The 16,185-nt window shown below is 40.6% G+C and overlaps 5 protein-coding genes and 2 long non-coding RNA genes across 9 annotated transcripts; 4 read left to right on the top strand and 3 right to left on the bottom strand.

Annotated features, from left to right (window-relative positions):
• The first annotated feature begins 85 nt into the window (after nt 1–85).
• LOC103860557 (pentatricopeptide repeat-containing protein PNM1, mitochondrial) lies at nt 86–1,895 on the top strand. Its single transcript, XM_009138172.3, has one exon. It carries the CDS (start codon nt 151–153, stop codon nt 1,696–1,698), a length of 1,548 nt encoding a protein of 515 aa, XP_009136420.1. The 5' UTR covers nt 86–150; the 3' UTR covers nt 1,699–1,895.
• Nucleotides 1,896–1,967: 72 nt separating this feature from the next.
• LOC103860554 (COBRA-like protein 5) lies at nt 1,968–3,151 on the top strand. The gene is made up of 4 exons (XM_009138170.3): nt 1,968–2,193; nt 2,310–2,383; nt 2,458–2,896; nt 2,974–3,151. The coding sequence occupies exons 1-4, from the start codon at nt 2,127–2,129 to the stop codon at nt 3,012–3,014; spliced, it is 621 nt and encodes a 206-aa protein (XP_009136418.1). The 5' UTR covers nt 1,968–2,126; the 3' UTR covers nt 3,015–3,151.
• LOC103860555 (cleavage stimulation factor subunit 50) lies at nt 3,029–5,672 on the bottom strand. Its single transcript, XM_009138171.3, has 13 exons — nt 5,501–5,672; nt 5,184–5,267; nt 5,007–5,116; nt 4,845–4,914; nt 4,673–4,756; nt 4,501–4,578; nt 4,342–4,412; nt 4,195–4,246; nt 4,061–4,118; nt 3,877–3,977; nt 3,628–3,782; nt 3,447–3,555; nt 3,029–3,362 (listed from the first exon to the last, which is right to left on the bottom strand). Exons 1-13 carry the CDS (start codon nt 5,603–5,605, stop codon nt 3,147–3,149), a joined length of 1,293 nt encoding a protein of 430 aa, XP_009136419.1. The 5' UTR covers nt 5,606–5,672; the 3' UTR covers nt 3,029–3,146.
• Nucleotides 5,673–5,857: 185 nt separating this feature from the next.
• LOC103860553 (kinesin-like protein KIN-4C) lies at nt 5,858–12,614 on the top strand. 3 transcript variants are annotated; one of them, XM_033286475.1, is made up of 27 exons: nt 5,858–6,220; nt 6,334–6,480; nt 6,564–6,716; nt 6,811–7,064; nt 7,155–7,330; nt 7,435–7,559; nt 7,651–7,687; nt 7,769–7,860; nt 7,957–8,070; nt 8,155–8,268; nt 8,351–8,434; nt 8,512–8,716; nt 8,859–8,959; nt 9,028–9,126; nt 9,207–9,320; nt 9,400–9,516; nt 9,618–9,698; nt 9,942–10,013; nt 10,103–10,196; nt 10,293–10,324; nt 10,430–10,515; nt 10,598–10,669; nt 10,759–10,986; nt 11,082–11,226; nt 11,317–11,973; nt 12,056–12,220; nt 12,303–12,614. In XM_033286475.1, exons 1-27 carry the CDS (start codon nt 6,110–6,112, stop codon nt 12,441–12,443), a joined length of 3,816 nt encoding a protein of 1,271 aa, XP_033142366.1. In that variant the 5' UTR covers nt 5,858–6,109; the 3' UTR covers nt 12,444–12,614. The 3 variants fall into 3 exon arrangements, with proteins under 3 accessions (XP_033142366.1, XP_009136414.1, XP_009136417.1); XM_009138166.3 differs by having other exon boundaries at nt 5,868–6,220; nt 8,850–8,959; nt 10,756–10,986; nt 12,056–12,604; XM_009138169.3 differs by having other exon boundaries at nt 5,869–6,220; nt 12,056–12,373.
• On the bottom strand, nt 11,028–11,839 carry LOC117132448. The gene is made up of 2 exons (XR_004456015.1): nt 11,608–11,839; nt 11,028–11,485 (listed from the first exon to the last, which is right to left on the bottom strand). It is a non-coding gene; the product is annotated as an uncharacterized LOC117132448 (long non-coding RNA).
• An 883-nt stretch (nt 12,615–13,497) lies between the features above and the next one.
• Nucleotides 13,498–16,058, top strand: LOC103860552 (protein COBRA). The gene is made up of 7 exons (XM_009138165.3): nt 13,498–13,785; nt 14,189–14,268; nt 14,362–14,488; nt 14,569–14,898; nt 14,968–15,127; nt 15,215–15,498; nt 15,587–16,058. Exons 1-7 carry the CDS (start codon nt 13,683–13,685, stop codon nt 15,874–15,876), a joined length of 1,374 nt encoding a protein of 457 aa, XP_009136413.2. The 5' UTR covers nt 13,498–13,682; the 3' UTR covers nt 15,877–16,058.
• LOC117132452 lies at nt 13,811–14,276 on the bottom strand. The gene is made up of 2 exons (XR_004456019.1): nt 14,113–14,276; nt 13,811–14,068 (listed from the first exon to the last, which is right to left on the bottom strand). It is a non-coding gene; the product is annotated as an uncharacterized LOC117132452 (long non-coding RNA).
• Nucleotides 16,059–16,185: the final 127 nt, after the last annotated feature.

Raw genomic sequence — 16,185 nt, 5'->3', positions numbered from 1 at the left:
TTACCTTTAAATGTATTAATTCATAAGAGGCTGAATCAATTCAAAAGCCCAAAAGTGAAGCCCAATTCTATTCATGAAGTAGGGTTTTGGATATTACTTGCCTTGTTTCTCCTCTCCCCCGAGTTCTCATTTCCTCACCCTAATTCGAAAATGCCGCCGCCGTTACCGTCTCTGCAACTCCGGCGACTCCTCCTCCGCACCTTCACCTCATCCTCCTCCGCCCCTCCTCTCCGCATCATTTCCCCCACCACGTCATTTCCCCACCCTCCACCTCCCAGGTTCTCTCTATTCCCTTCCAGACTCTTCTCATCCGAAACCAATGCGGCGGATCCACCAACTCCAGACCCGACTCAGATCGCTCTCTCCTTCTCCAAGGAGCTCACCGGAACCCCCGAAGCCGATCCCCACTCCATCTCCCAGAGGTTCCACCTCAGCTTCTCCCACATCGCTCCAACTCGCGATCTGATCCTCCAAACGCTCAAACTCTCCCCTGAAGCCGGCCGCGCCGCTCTAGGGTTCAACGACTGGCTCGACTCCACCGCCGCCTTCTCCCACGACGACGAAACCGTCTCCTTGTTCGTCGATTACTTCGGCCGCCGGAAGGATTTCAAAGGGATGCAAGAGATCATCGCCAAGTACAAAGGCGTCGCCGGAGCTAAAACTTTAGACTCCGCCGTCGACAGGCTCGTCCGCGCGGGCCGAGCCAAGCAGGCCGTCGAGTTCTTCGAGAGGATGGAGAGTGACTACGGGTTGAAACGAGACAGAGAGTCGCTCACCTTGGTGGTGAAGAAGCTCTGCGAGAAAGGACACGCGAGTTTCGCCGAGAAGATGGTGAAGAGCACGGCTAACGAGATCTTCCCCGACGAAAAGATCTGCGACCTGTTGATCAGTGGCTGGTGCGCCGCCGAGAAGCTCGATGAGGCGACGAGATTCGCAGGCGAGATGGCGAGAGGAGGGTTCGAGATAGGTACATTGGCTTACAACGTGATTCTTGATTGTGTGTGTAAGCTTTGTAGGAAGAAAGATCCGTTTAGGCTCCAGGCCGAAGTTGAGAAGGTCTTGCTCGAGATGGAGACACGTGGCGTGCCGAGAAATACGGAGACTTTTAATGTGTTGATTAACAATCTTTGTAAGATCAGGAGAACCGAAGAGGCCATGGAGTTGTTTGGTAGGATGGGTGAATGGGGTTGTCAACCGGACGCTGAGACTTATCTTGTTTTGATAAGGAGTTTGTATCAGGCGGCTAGGATCGGTGAAGGAGATGAAATGATTGATAAGATGAAGTCGGCGGGGTACGGTAAGGCTTTGGATAAGAAAGAGTATTACGGGTTTTTGAAGATATTGTGTGGGATTGAGAGGCTTGAGCATGCGATGATTGTGTTCAAGAACATGAAGGCTGATGGGTGTAAGCCTGGGATCAAGACTTATGATTTGTTGATGGGGAAGATGTGTGCGAATAACCAGCTGACTAGAGCTAATGGTTTGTACAAAGAAGCTGCGAGGAGAGGTGTTGCTGTTAGTCCTAAGGAGTACAGAGTTGATCCGAGGTTTTTGAAGAAGAAGAGTAAGGAGGTTGATAGCAATGTGAAGAAGAGGGAGACTTTGCCTGAGAAGACCGCGAGGAAGAGGAGAAGGCTCAAGCAGATCAACATGAGTTTTGTTAAGAAACCGCATAATAAGATGAGGAGGAGAATGTGATCGATAGCATTCTCTTTAATGTTTTATGGTTCAAAACCGTCTTTGTTCTTTCCTTGTTATTGTTTTGTGAGAAGGTACTGTGATCTTTTGATCAGTAGCCGAATAATCTTTCAGCTTAATGTAACGTTTTAGACACTTGTTATGGGTTGGCTAAAGAATCGGAGATAAAAGAAAGTTCTTTGCTTTTTGCTTGGTTATTCACTTGTTTGAAAATGCTCTCTTGTGCATCCAAGTTAGAGGTTTCACTTGTAGTTTTTTCAACGGACAAAGTAAACTTTGTTAATCATGTTCGATAATAATTAAAACAAGGATCCCGGATATCACTACACAGCTGTTCATCACGTGGGTATGAAGTCAAAGTCTGCGGCTTGATCTTTCTTCTTACATAACTTGATCTCTTTCTCCCATTGAAACCACAAGAAATTGAAATGGAGTCTCTCTTCTCTGCCATGATCGTTCTGCTCCTCGTTTCCTCTTCATGTTTCACTTCTTCAGGTAAATCTCTCAATCTTAAGAAGAAGAGGATCTCTCTACTCCTACACATTCACCTTCATTTCTCTGTTTGTCTCTTCTGAAAAACTTATGAAGTCGTTGTGTTATCTAATCTGCAGAAGCTCTCACAAGCAACAAGGGAAACATCACAATCAAATGGGATCTCATGACCTGGACCCCTGATGGCTACGTTGTAAGTTCAACCATCATAACTACTTCTTGTCTCACCAAAAACTCAGAGAATAAACGAACCTTTGTTTTACTCAGGCTGTGGTTTCAGCCTACAATTACCAGAAACAACGCTCAATTCCATCACCGGGATGGAAAATGAGCTGGAGATGGACTAGAAAAGAGGTGATCTGGAGCATGGTTGGTGCACGAACCACAAAGCAAGGAGATTGCTCCATGTTCAAAGGAAACATCCCTCATTCCTGCATTAATAAACCAACAGTCATAGACTTGCCTCCTAAAACTCCTTACAATCAGCAGATTGCTAACTGCTGCAAAGGCGGTGTCTTGAAACCCGGTTTAGAAAGTGCATTTCAAATATCCGTTGGTCAAGCTGGTACAACGGTGAAGACTGTTAGGATGCCGGTAAACTTCATGTTCACAGCACCTAAACAACAGTATATTTGTGGACCGACTAAGAACGTTAGACCCACGACTTTTATAACCGCTGACAAAAGGAGAATGACTAGAGCACTGAGTAAGCTTATTCCCACAAGATACAAATATATGGTTCTAATTGTTGAGCTCACTTCCTTTGTTTCTATACTTATGCAGTGACATGGAACATTACTTGCGTCTTCCACAAGGCAACATGAACACCACAAGTCTCTAAAATAATATCCTCACAAGGACATATATCTCCATAAAATTATGTTGTTTTGTATTTTCACGTAACATTTATGCTTTAAAGAAATGAAAACATTTGTTTGAATGATTATAAGTATCTTCTACACGGATTCCTTCCAGAACCGAACTGATCTATCTGTTGTTCCACAAGTAACAAAGACTGGTTCAACCGGTGAGTGCTCGATCCACCGTGGTACACCGTTATGGTTTGAAGGCCACTTTGCCACTTTCTCTGCTGTTCTCGCATCCCACGTAACGACCTCATTGTTTCCTTCATCTATGGAGATTACAAACTCTTCCGTATCATTAAAGATTGCCTGCGTCACCCACAACAACAACGAGGACCGTTCAGAATAAGCCGGACCAAGTTGTTCTGAGAAGTTTGAGAGAGAAAACATCACCTGAGACCGCAGTTTTAACCTCTTTGCTCCGATGTATTCCTTAACCATCCGACCAGAAGCTATTTCCCATAACTTAACCGTAGAATCCTTACCAGACGAGAGAACAAACCTAACAAAAAGGCATAGGATCAATCATTGTTCTGTCAAGATCTGAGAAGAATAGATTGAACATTCTTTCTACCTTTGATCTCTGGTGAACACAGCGCTAGTGACCTCTGCTTTTCCATGTGCACTGCTAATGGAGCGCACACACTTTGCGCTTACCCCATCAAAGAGTCGTATAGCTCCATCCTTTGAGGCTGTAACGTAGACGGATCCAGTTGAAGAATACCGCACCTGAGGAAACCAAGAATCTCACAGCCATGAATCCATGATCATCAACAAGAGAGATAAGGACATATAGAGCCTTACTTGAGAACATGTTAAGTACCTGATTAATCCCTCCATTTACTCCATTGTCTGGGAAACTTGAAGGAAGGAAGCATTGATAAGTGTTTACATCGTACAGATGTGGAACCGCATGATCAGTTCCTGCCAAAAGCAAAGGTTTCAATTTCAAAACATTGTTTTGAGTTCAAAGAGAAAAGATAAGAGAATCTTCTGAGAGATTTCACCTGCAAGCAGAAACTCTCCAGAAGGATGGAAAGATACAGAGCGCACGTTATGTGTATCCTACAGAATTTAGAGTTATCAATTCACTGGCATGTATGGTAGCTAAGCAGAAACTGATAACAACCATGAGGTCTACCTGAAAAACTTTAAATGCTCGTTTAGCTGTCGTTTTGGAGAAGTCGAAGAACCTGCCAGAGACAAATAAAGAGGTTAAACACGCAATTTTCTAGTAATCACTGTGAGAACTCATTCAAGTAGGGAACATAAATGATCAGTTAGATACTTTATACAGTTGTCTTTAGCACTGGATACTAGGATTGTGCTCCGAGGGTGGAAATCAAGATCGTTTATTGGCTGTAAATGATTTTCATAAGAGTATGAGACACGAACAAATCAAGATGTTTGTTGCTAAAAAAAAAAACAAAATAACAGGAAGGCTTACTTCAGCATGATCATAAAAACTACGTATTAATGGTCGAGCTTGAGTATCTCCTGAAAGCATCTGCTTTACTTTTGGCACCTCAAAAAAAAAAACACAACATGGAATATCCAAAGAACTATCAAATTATTGATGATGCTTTAAGGGATAAAAAGTTTCCAGGTATTTTTAGTACCTCAAAGAGCTTAATAGATGTGTCTGCACCGCCGGTTGCGAAAAACATTCCATCAGAACTAAATCTTGCACACCTAACGACGCTCTATAAAAATGCATAAGCTTATTTATCAGCCAAATGACAAACTACACAGGGAAGAATATTACTAAGGCTAGACCAAGCTGTGTCATACCTTGTGCTCTGATAGCTGCTTTGATTCATGCTTTGGGAGAGCCTTTGATGAGCCCTTTACATGAGTAGCACTAGTTGAGGAAGTCCAAACATTACGATTAGATGATTTCATTTCTAAAATAACATAGAAACGTGTTACTCGTTGGAAAAAAAAGGACAAGACCTGAAGTCAATAGAAGCTGTGCGAGGATTAGCAACTGATCCATAAGAAGTGGGTAACAAGACTGATGAAGAAACACCTCTCAGTGACCCGTTGTTCTCCGCTGCAAGACCCTGTTCTCATGGTCATAAACAACATACGTATGTGGAAACGAGAGGGACGCAAAAAAAAAGGAATAACCTTTGAAACAAGCTCGAGAAGACGGTTTGGAGAAACCTCAACATTCAATGGTGTCATGGTTGCTGAAGCAACATCACTTGCAACCTTATAAATTTCAAAACTTTAACCATTTCACAGTAATAAAATACCCAAACTTGATTTAACTACTCTTCTAAGACATCATCATCTTCTAAGTATTACTATCACATGATTCATCTTCAGCTAGATTTCAAATCCAAACGAACTATATATATATAAATGAATTTCAAAGTTTAACCCTTTAACACTAAAAAGAACCCAAATTGAGAAGCTGTATGTAGTTAGTAGAGGAGACATGCCTGTGAGAGATTGTGGTGACGGAGATGAGCCACGATGAGGGCATTGAGCTGTCTCAAGATGTTTCCCTCTTGCAGAGCTTGCTCTAAACTGCCACTAATCTCCATCTTTGAACCCTCTGAACTCTTTCTCAAGCTCGAAACCAGAGTAGCTATGTCTGAGCTTAAACCTTCCGTCTTCAGACAAAAGGCCTAAACTATGGGCCAAATGGGCTTAAATTAAACGAATAACAAACTAATGGGCCTTTTAATTTCTAGCGGTCACGTGCTATGCTCACGTGCGTAACGGTCGCAAAGAGTTTTTGAATTTGGACTTGAGGCGCGGTATTCCACCCGAAACAGAAATATATATTTTTTTAATTTTTAATTTTTAAATTTACCTTTTTTTCTATTATTTCTTTCTCGTATAAGCTTCTCTCTCCTCTCTGTCTCTCCTTCAAATTTTGAATCCTCTCCTCCACAGGTTTCGCACATCGCGAACATTTTGAGCTTCAAAATCTCCCAGCTCTCGGTTCCCGGATTCGATCTGCTTCCTCGGTGGTGCCGATTGGGTTTTGCGCTGTGGCTCTGCTGGATCCGTAACGGAGGGTTTCTGCGTTGTGAGCTGAGAAAATGGAGGCCGCCGAGTGCGTCAAGGTCGCCGTCAACATTCGTCCGTTGATTACCCCCGAGCTTCTCAATGGATGCACCGATTGCATCACCGTTGTGCCCAAGGAGCCTCAGGTAAGGCGTTTCCCCCTCTTTTTTTTCGAATCTAATTTCGTTCTTCACGGATCATCTTAGTTATTGATAATTGTATGCTCAATAACTCATTTTTTTGGTTTTGAATTGAACAGGTTCACATAGGTTCACACACCTTCACATACGACTTCGTATTTGGGAATGCGGGATTACCGTGTTTGGAGATCTACGATCATTGTTGTTCTCCTCTTGTGGACGCACTGTTTAAAGGATATAACGCTACAGTTCTTGCCTATGGCCAGGTTTGATTTGAGATTCTCGTTGATGATGATGTTTTCTTTAGAGCTACTACATGATTGAATTCATTGTTTGTTGTTTATTGTAGACTGGTTCAGGTAAAACTTACACCATGGGGACTAACTATAGTGGAGACGGAGCAAATTGTGGTATTATACCAAAGGTGATGGAAGATATATTTAAAAGAGTGGGGACAACTAAAGATTCGACCGAACTGTTGATAAGGGTGTCTTTTATTGAGGTGAGAGTATCTATCAAGCTTGTTTTTTTTTTTCTTTTGAGATCTGATTTGTATGTTTACATTTGATTTTTAATGCTTACCTTTCAAATTGCAGATATTTAAGGAAGAAGTTTTCGATTTGCTTGACTCGAATTCCCCGGCTCTTTTAAAGAATGATGGGGCGGTTCAGGCGAAGCATGTTGCCCTCTCGAGAGCTCCAATTCAGATCAGGGAAACTGCTGGTGGAGGCATTACTTTGGCTGGTGTTACTGAGGCAGAAGTGAAGACGAAAGAGGAGATGGGCTCCTTTCTAGCTCGAGGATCTTTGGCTCGTGCTACTGGCAGCACAAACATGAATAGCCAGTCAAGGTGAAATCTAGTAACTTTACATGGTTTCACTAGATATTCCTTTCCGTTTTCCTTAAATTTGCTAATGCAAGTTTTTGTTTTTTCTTATAGTCGGTCTCATGCAATCTTCACAATTACGCTGGAACAAAAGAAAATTTCTAGTTGTTCTTCCACAATGACTGAAGATGCCGGTGAAGATATACTATGTGCAAAGCTTCATTTGGTCGATCTTGCTGGTTCAGAACGTGCAAAACGAACCGGAGCCGATGGGATGCGCTTGAAAGAAGGTTATCTCCCACCTTTATTTCTGTTCTATGCTTACACTTTATTTATTTTTCAAAGAGAGACAAATTACTAAGCTGGGAGATTTGTTTGTTATATATTTTCACAGGAATCCACATCAACAAAGGTCTACTTGCGCTAGGAAATGTAATCAGTGCATTAGGGGATGAGAGAAAGAGAAAGGAAGGAGGTCATGTTCCTTATCGTGACAGCAAGCTCACTCGTTTGCTTCAGGTACTAAGGCTTTTTGTATCCTTTTTTTACAACACCTTGTCAATCAAACTATATGTCACGAGAATATTAACCGTACTATCTTGTAACGTAGGATTCTCTTGGTGGCAATAGTAAAACTTTGATGATTGGTATGATTTTCACTTCTATTAGCTTTTGATCAATCAGTTTTATTCATACACATTAATTTAATCACGCAAGTAATGACGCAGCTTGTGTAAGTCCCGCTGATACAAATGCTGAGGAGACACTAAACACACTAAAATATGCTAATCGTGCACGCAATATTCAGAATAAAGCCGTGGTACGTATATCCAGACATTTACTTCTTACTAGATATTTCTATGTTTTTATTTTCACTTTATAACCTTACCGTTTTGCCATTTTTTGAAATGATTAGATTAATCGAGACCCAGCAGCCGCACAAATGCAAAGAATGAGGAGCCAAATTGAGCAACTGCAGACAGAACTCTTGTTCTATAGGGGTGACAGTGGGGCCTTTGATGAGCTCCAGGTATTCAATCTGAACTTAGAAAGACATTTACAGTTGATGCTAATCACATGATTTCAATATTTTAACTTATATAACCTTTGGTAGATCCTCAAGCATAAAGTAGCACTGCTCGAGACAAGCAATCGGGAGCTACAAAATGAACTTCAGGAACGGAGAGTAGCCTGTGAGCATTTCTCAAAACGTGCTTATGACGCTCAGGTTTCTCTTCTATTCTCGTTATTTTTTGATGGATCAGCTTATATGAGATCTAGCATTTAATACTTCGTTTTCGTCCATTTAGGTTGAGAAGGACAAACTTATAATGAAAATTGAATCTGTTCGCAATGGTAAATCCTTAGATGAGATTGAAACCTGCCAAGATGAGGTGAGATGTCCTTTATGATTCCTTAGTGACCTCTATGACCAAGTGATACTTTTTGGCTAAAGTGTTTATTCTTCCAGGATGTTGGTTTGATCAACAAGTACGTTTCAAAAATTCAAGAGCTAGAAGGAGAGCTGTTGCATGTCAGAAGCTTAAAGAAAGTCAGTAACTACAAATATTCTGAGTCTATTGATTCCCATGATGATGGGCCCCGTTCGAGTAATGTCTTGTTCCCCTCATCCAACGAGTCGTCAGATTGTGAAGACAAAGTGATTGATGTCGCAGGTTGGAACTTTTACTAATGTTGTACCATTTTTGCTTGCCTAATTCTTAAATTGATAAACACATTCTTTTTTTTTAATGACGGATGCTATGCTAAGCTGTGTTCATTTGTTTACATAGATGACATGATTTGCAGTGTGTGCAGATGAGGTTGAATTTCAAGAAAAGGAGCTTGAACATTGCTCACTTCAAGAAAAGTTAGATATGGAGCTAAAGGAATTGGATAAGAGACTTGAAGAAAAAGAGGTACTATTTTCATATCAACTTCTCCCTTAGTATTTCATCTGCAATAACGTTTCAATTCATTCATGAAGGCTGAAATGAAGCGTTATTCAAGCGGTGGTACATCTGTTCTCAAACAACATTATGAGAAAAAGGTTCATGAACTAGAACAAGAAAAAAGGGCATTGCAGGTCAGTGTTATGTGGTCTATATTGTATTTTGATGAAATTTATGAACTCGGATTTTGATTAAATAATATATGGATTGGCAGAGAGAAATTGAAGGGTTGAGACAGAACCTTGCTAGCATACCATCTGCCCCAGGCGATGGTGCCCAAAAACTAAAGGAATCGTATCTTCAGAAACTGAACACGCTTGAAACCCAGGTACCGCCTCTTTTGGTTTATCAGCTATACTCAGTCATCTACATACAGTATGGTTTTTCATGATACATCGTTCCTTCAGGTTTCTGAGTTAAAGAAGAAACAAGATGCACAAGCTCAACTCTTAAGGCAAAAGCAGAAAAGTGACGACGCAGCAAGAAAATTGCAAGATGAAATACACAGAATTAAGTCCCAGAAGGTTTTCTTTTTGTCCTGTGATCTCCATTTTTATACATTGTAACATATATGCTCATGCTGTATCTCTTAACTGTACTTTTCTGCTTCGGTTGAAATTTTCAGGTGCAATTGCAGCAAAAAATTAAGCAAGAATCAGAGCAGTTCAGGGCTTGGAAGGCCTCAAGAGAGAAGGAAGTCATGCAGGTATATTAGATTTTTCTTGATCACTTTGACGCTTACTTGATTGATAAGTGTGTCTGTCTTGCACCACTAATGAACAAATTAAACAAGTTTCATCTTCTCAATCATTAGTCACCACCTCTATTCAAATACAACATGTGCTTGTAGAAAGTCTCGTTGTAGTCTGGCAGACATTTGACTTGGCTATTCAGAAATCTCTTGTGTGTTCTGAACCGCTCGTTATATTGTATTTTGAAATTTAACCAGCTAAAAAAAGAGGGAAGGAGAAACGAGTATGAGATGCACAAGCTCATGGCTCTGAATCAAAAACAGAAGCTGGTGCGCACATCTTTATAAACTTTCAGACAAACAAATTAACTTCATCTTTTCTATTATCATGTCTGCTCAATCGTCTGTGGTTTTAACAGGTTTTGCAAAGAAAGACAGAAGAGGCTTCCCAGGCGACAAAAAGACTCAAAGAGCTTTTAGAAAATCGAAAGGCGTCTTCGCGGGAGACATTGAGTAAGGATTAGTATAATCAGTTCTATGTTTGTTGGTATAAATTATTCTATCTTTGTTGGTATAAATTACTAACTGGTTATCCTACTATATACGCAGGTGGTGCAAGTGCTAATGGTCCAGGAACTCAGGTAACACCCGCCAACTTATATGAAACCGATGCTTTGTTTTTCCAGTTACTTAGGTGACTGTGTTGGTTGGTTTGTTAATGCAACTTTCTGATGATTTATTTGCAGGCATTGATGCAAGCAATTGAGCATGAGATTGAAGTCACTGTTCGGGTTCACGAAGTGCGTTCTGAGTACGAGAGGCAAATGGAAGAGTATGTGCTTGTTTTATATCTTTCTTCATGGCATGATTCTAAAATAATGTTCCTATTAAACTTTCTCCTGTCTATAATTCAGGAGAGCAAGAATGGCGAAGGAAGTTGCAAGGCTAAGGGAAGAAAACGAGTTGCTCAAGAATGCCAAGATAAGGTGAGTGGTGATTTTGCATAAACCAGTACCACTACCATTTCATTACTGAAAAAATAGTAAACCGTTTACGTCTTCTGTAACCAAAGCAGCGTTGATGATGATACCATGTCTCCGGGTGCAAGAAACTCAAGGATTTTTGCTCTGGAGAATATGCTTGCGACCTCTTCAAACACTCTCGTTTCCATGGCATCACAATTGTCTGAAGCAGAGGAACGGGAGCGTGTATTTGGTGGAAGAGGGAGGTGGAACCAAGTTCGAACATTAGGTGACGCAAAGAGTATCATGAACTATCTGTTCAATTTGGCATCAACTGCGAGGTAAGATCTCACTGAAGCTTTTTTAGAGATCATATTCCAAATATGACTCCCAACTCACTCTTTATTCTTATACATGTCCATTGTTTAATTAAAAGGTGTCTAGCTCGAGATAGAGAAGCAGACTGCAGGGAAAAGGACGTCCTAATAAGAGACCTGAAAGAAAAAATTGTGAAGTTTAGCAGTTTTGTTAGATACTTGGAGATCCAAAAAGCAGACCTCGCGCATCAGGTGAAGGCACAGGTTAGTAAAATTAGCTTCTACTACTCTTGTTTATCTGATAGCTAATGTCACTTATCCTCTGAAATTTTGCATGGATTCCATTTTTTACAGGCTTCTGAATTGATCAAAAGGTCTGCGGAGGAGAATTTAAACAACGAGCACAGCTTGAAAAAGCAGGAAGCCCGGAACTCGGTTATAGTTCATGAGGACATGGACACCTCTGATTCTGATGACTCGGACCATGAACGGGAAGATCCAGATCTTGACGATGAGTGGAAACCTGAGCAAGAATCAGAGCGTGAGTCGGAGCAGGAATCAGTTATAAAACTGAACAGGAAAAGAAACTTCAAAGTGGGAAAACGGCGCTCTAGTGTGGTGCCGAGGCGTTCATACGAAGAGAACCTGGACTCTCCTTCAGATGAGGCAGTGAAACCCACGTCAACATCTGATGTGTGCTGCACTTGCAGTAAGAGCTCTTCTTGCAAAACGATGAAATGTCAGTGTCGAGCTACAAAGGGATCTTGTGGTCCTTCATGCGGTTGCTCTTCAGTTAAATGTTCCAACAGGAACGCAGACGGAAAGCAGAACAACTCCACCTCGATATTGGAGCACAGTGAGAGTTCTCAGGAAGAACAACAACAAGTCCTTGCTTCACGTGGAGCTTTGCTGCTCCAAAACGCTCTTGCTGACAAGCCAGTGGAGGAGACTAATGATGGAGAAGGAACCAGAACAAGAAGAAAACCTCTGTCAGACATAGGAAACACGACGGTAACATTCTCTTAAGACTTTTTCATTATATTTGGTCATTCTCACTTTCTGTGACGGCTTATTTGATGATATTTGGTTTCAGGGTAAAACAAATGTGCCAAAGCCAATGAAACGAAGGAAATGGAGGAAGCCTCTGCTTCAGCTCGTTGTAGATCCACCACCAGCAACAACAACACCAACTTCATCTCAGGAGCCGAGCGACTCTGGAGAGGCAAATAATACCAAACTGAAGCTACCGAGGTCGATGACTTCTAAAGGCAGCAACATGCTGAGAGAAAGAAACGCCGACCAAGGCGGTGGTGAATCAGTTGGTAATGGTGGTTTTGTGCAGAGCAGTTCTGGTGGGGCAAGTGGAAGTACAACTTCAGATGAAAAAGAGAACCACACTCGTCGGATCTAACCAGGAAACAGAGACGTTGCTTGACGAACGAGGAAAGATGGGTTTGGATCTTTTTCTTATTATCCGATAATCTTTGTTTTGGTGTGTGTCAAGAACATGTCTAGATGAATGCATATGCGAATTTTTAGAGTTGTGAGTCTTGTTGACATTACAAAATCATTGGGATACAGGTTTGAACTTGATGGTTAGTTTCACGGTGATCAATTAATGAATGAAACTTTCACCACTAATTAACACAACTCGTGTTTGGTTTGTTGTCTTTATTTCGGATATTTTAGTCAAACCAAAACCAACCGAATGTTACTATTGGATTAGTTTTTGATAGTGTCGGCAATACTATATCAGTAAAATTAATAATGAATCAATAATACCATACTACCAGTTTACCAGTACGAAATTAATAAGCCAACGCTTAGTAATAGTCTTTTTTTTCTTTTTCTGAATAGTAGTCTCATATTTTCACATTATACATGGACTCCCTTAATTCGACGATTTTAGCTTTTTAAATCTTGAAAAACACAAGTAAATAAATGCGAATAATTGAAAATATGTCCACATATATCATTTTTTCTTCCCCACCGACAACCTAAAACAGTGGTAATTGCCCACGTTCCCTCTTAAAGCTGTCGTCTCCGGTAACAATCTTCTGGTATTAAACTAACTTCTGATGACAATTACACAAAAGCCCCTTTTTCACTTGTGAAACACTTCCAGAAAATTTTAGAGCTCTGAGTAAAGTAATTCAAAAAAATTACTTAATTTTTTTTTGTCAACTTGTACTTAATTATATGTATGTTTTCATTCCTTCAGAATTTGTATTTTTTTTGCTTACATGTGAATCTTTTTATACAAACAACCTTATTTTCTAGACTAGAAATCGTTATCAGTCTCGAATATACTACCCAAATTTTAAAATAAAATATATTATATTTATTATAGCTGTTAGACTTTAATTTTGATTTGAAATATGCAAGATTAAGGGTTTTATTTAAAGAAAGTAGTATATATTTATAATCTTGAAGTGGAGAAATCATTTGAAGTCATTTACTCCAAAATAGAAGGGTAGAGTGGGCAAATCAGTACCCCCAGCCCAAAAATTACTACAACAGCCACTAGCCAGCCAGATCCCAAACAGTGCTTCTTCTATTTGCAAAGCTGAAAATCTTGCTGCTCTCTCTTATAAGTCCACTTCACATTCAAGCAAAGCTTATTACTCTGAGATTGATTCGTTTTAAGATTTTAACCAGACCCATCTAAGAGGGATCTGGAACAAGCTCCGTTGCTCTGATCAACAGAGGAATAACAAAAAATGGAGTCTTTCATCTCCAGATCCACCTCCATTGTCTCCAAGATGAGTTTCTTGGCCGTAGGGATCGTCTTCTTGGTTTCTTCCTCTTCCTTTACTTCCACAGGTGACTTCTTACTCTCCTTATTACATTTATCTGCTTCTTTTTTTTTTTTTATACTCTGTTACATAATTGTCTTCTTGGTGGCAATGCTAGATCTTTATTCAATTACTGAAACAAAATTCTTTTGCAAATCTCAGATCCTAAAACTGTGACTTCAGTTTACATATTAGTGCTTCCTATGTTTTTAGTAATGTTGTATGTTCTATGCTTTTCAAGATCCAAAAATAGAAACTTTCCGAGAAGTACAGAACTTGATGCATACTTTTAGTTATGCGGACAGTTTGGTCTGTTTCTGGCTTTTATACAAACCAATAGTTATGAGTTCTAAACATGCTAGCAAAGTTGGAGAAGTAGAAACAAAGTTCTAACCTTTTGTTTTATATAATTGGTAAAACCGTTTTGGCAGAAGCATATGATGCGCTAGATCCAGAAGGCAACATTACAATGAAATGGGATGTCATGAGCTGGACTCCTGATGGCTATGTTGTAAGTTTTAACAACTAGAAAAAAAACACATAAATAACTTGTTTAATTTTATCGGTTTTAATTGCTAAAATTGTTTATTTGTTTGTGATCTAGGCCGTGGTTACCATGTTCAACTTCCAGAAGTACAGACACATTCCATCTCCAGGATGGACATTAGGCTGGAAGTGGGCTAAGAAGGAAGTTATATGGAGTATGGTCGGAGCACAAACAACCGAACAAGGTCAACTAGAGCACTAATCTATATGGTCTGATTACGAGTTATTGGGAGTTTTATTTTATATGTTTCAATGTTTTAAACAGGTGACTGTTCAAAGTACAAAGGAAACTTACCGCATTGTTGTAAGAAAGATCCAACGGTTGTAGATTTGCTCCCGGGGACTCCTTACAACCAGCAGATTGCAAACTGCTGCAAAGGCGGTGTCCTCAACTCATGGGTTCAAGACCCTGGCACTGCAGCTAGCTCCTTCCAGATCAGCGTTGGCGCTGCTGGAACCACGAACAAAACCGTCCGCGTGCCGAGAAACTTCACTCTCATGGGCCCTGGTCCAGGCTACACTTGCGGCCCTGCTAAGATTGTGAGACCAACCCAGTTTGTCACCCCGGACACTCGCAGAACCACTCAGGCCATGAGTAAGAATCAAGAATACGTTTTTATATTGTAGCATTTGTCTTCGTTCTAACAGTTTTCAATCATTGCAGTGACATGGAACATTACGTGCACATACTCGCAGTTCCTTGCTCAAAGAACCCCAACCTGCTGCGTTTCTTTGTCTTCTTTTTACAACGAGACCATTGTCGGATGTCCAACTTGCGCTTGCGGATGCCAAAACAACAAAACAGAATCTGGCGCCTGTCTCGAGTGAGTCATAGTCTCAACCTTTGTTTCTTTTTGGTTTCAGTTTTTTTTTTTTAAAACAACAAAGTCTTAAACTTTGTGACATTGCAGCCCGGACACACCTCACTTGGCGTCTGTTGTCTCACCACCGACCAAGAAAGGAACGATCTTACCGCCGTTGGTGCAATGCACGAGACACTTGTGTCCCATCCGAGTGCATTGGCACGTGAAGCAGAACTACAAAGAGTATTGGCGAGTGAAGATCACAATCACAAACTTCAACTACCGTTTAAACTACTCGCAGTGGAACATGGTTGCTCAGCATCCTAACCTCGACAACATCACTCAGATCTTCAGCTTCAACTACAAATCTCTCTCTCCTTACGCTGGATTAAGTAAACACACACACATCCACTGATTCTATGATTCTATCTTCTGTGGTGTGGATCATAAAGATTGATTCTTTTTTTTATTTATTTGCAGACGATACGGCGATGCTGTGGGGAATGAAGTTCTACAACGACTTCTTGTCAGAAGCAGGGCCTCTTGGGAATGTGCAGTCGGAGATTTTGTTCCGTAAAGATCAATCAACCTTCACGTTCGAGAAAGGATGGGCTTTTCCTCGTAGGATCTACTTTAACGGAGACAACTGCGTCATGCCTCCTCCTGACGCTTACCCTTTTCTTCCCAACGGTGGTTTCCGGACAGAGTTCTCTGTCTTCTCCGCCGTGCTCCTCCCTGTTCTTCTTGTCTTTTTCTTATTTTCCGCGTAAATTTGAAAGTTTTGCCACTGACGAACCATCCTGTGTCCGGTTCGGTTACGGTTAGAGGGCGGCTGGTTTGATTGTTCGGTGGACTGGTATAAACCTTATTTATGTAATTCTTTTGTTTCCCAAAAAAAATATAGAATCTCTTGATACTTTTATTTATATATAGGTTTCAACTTCGTTATTTTTCTTCTATTTGTTATTTTATTTCGTAAGTTAAAAAGAAAAGATAATAATGTCAGATTTACATTTTCTCTATTTTTATGATGTATAGTTTATGCTACTATGATGCATTGATAAAGTGATGGTTTTTCT

This window comes from Brassica rapa, chromosome A03 (genome assembly GCF_000309985.2).
Source record: "Brassica rapa cultivar Chiifu-401-42 chromosome A03, CAAS_Brap_v3.01, whole genome shotgun sequence".
Taxonomy (NCBI): Eukaryota; Viridiplantae; Streptophyta; class Magnoliopsida; order Brassicales; family Brassicaceae; genus Brassica; species Brassica rapa.
Note: the sequence above shows the minus strand (reverse complement) of the source record. Positions and strands in the feature narration are given on the sequence as shown.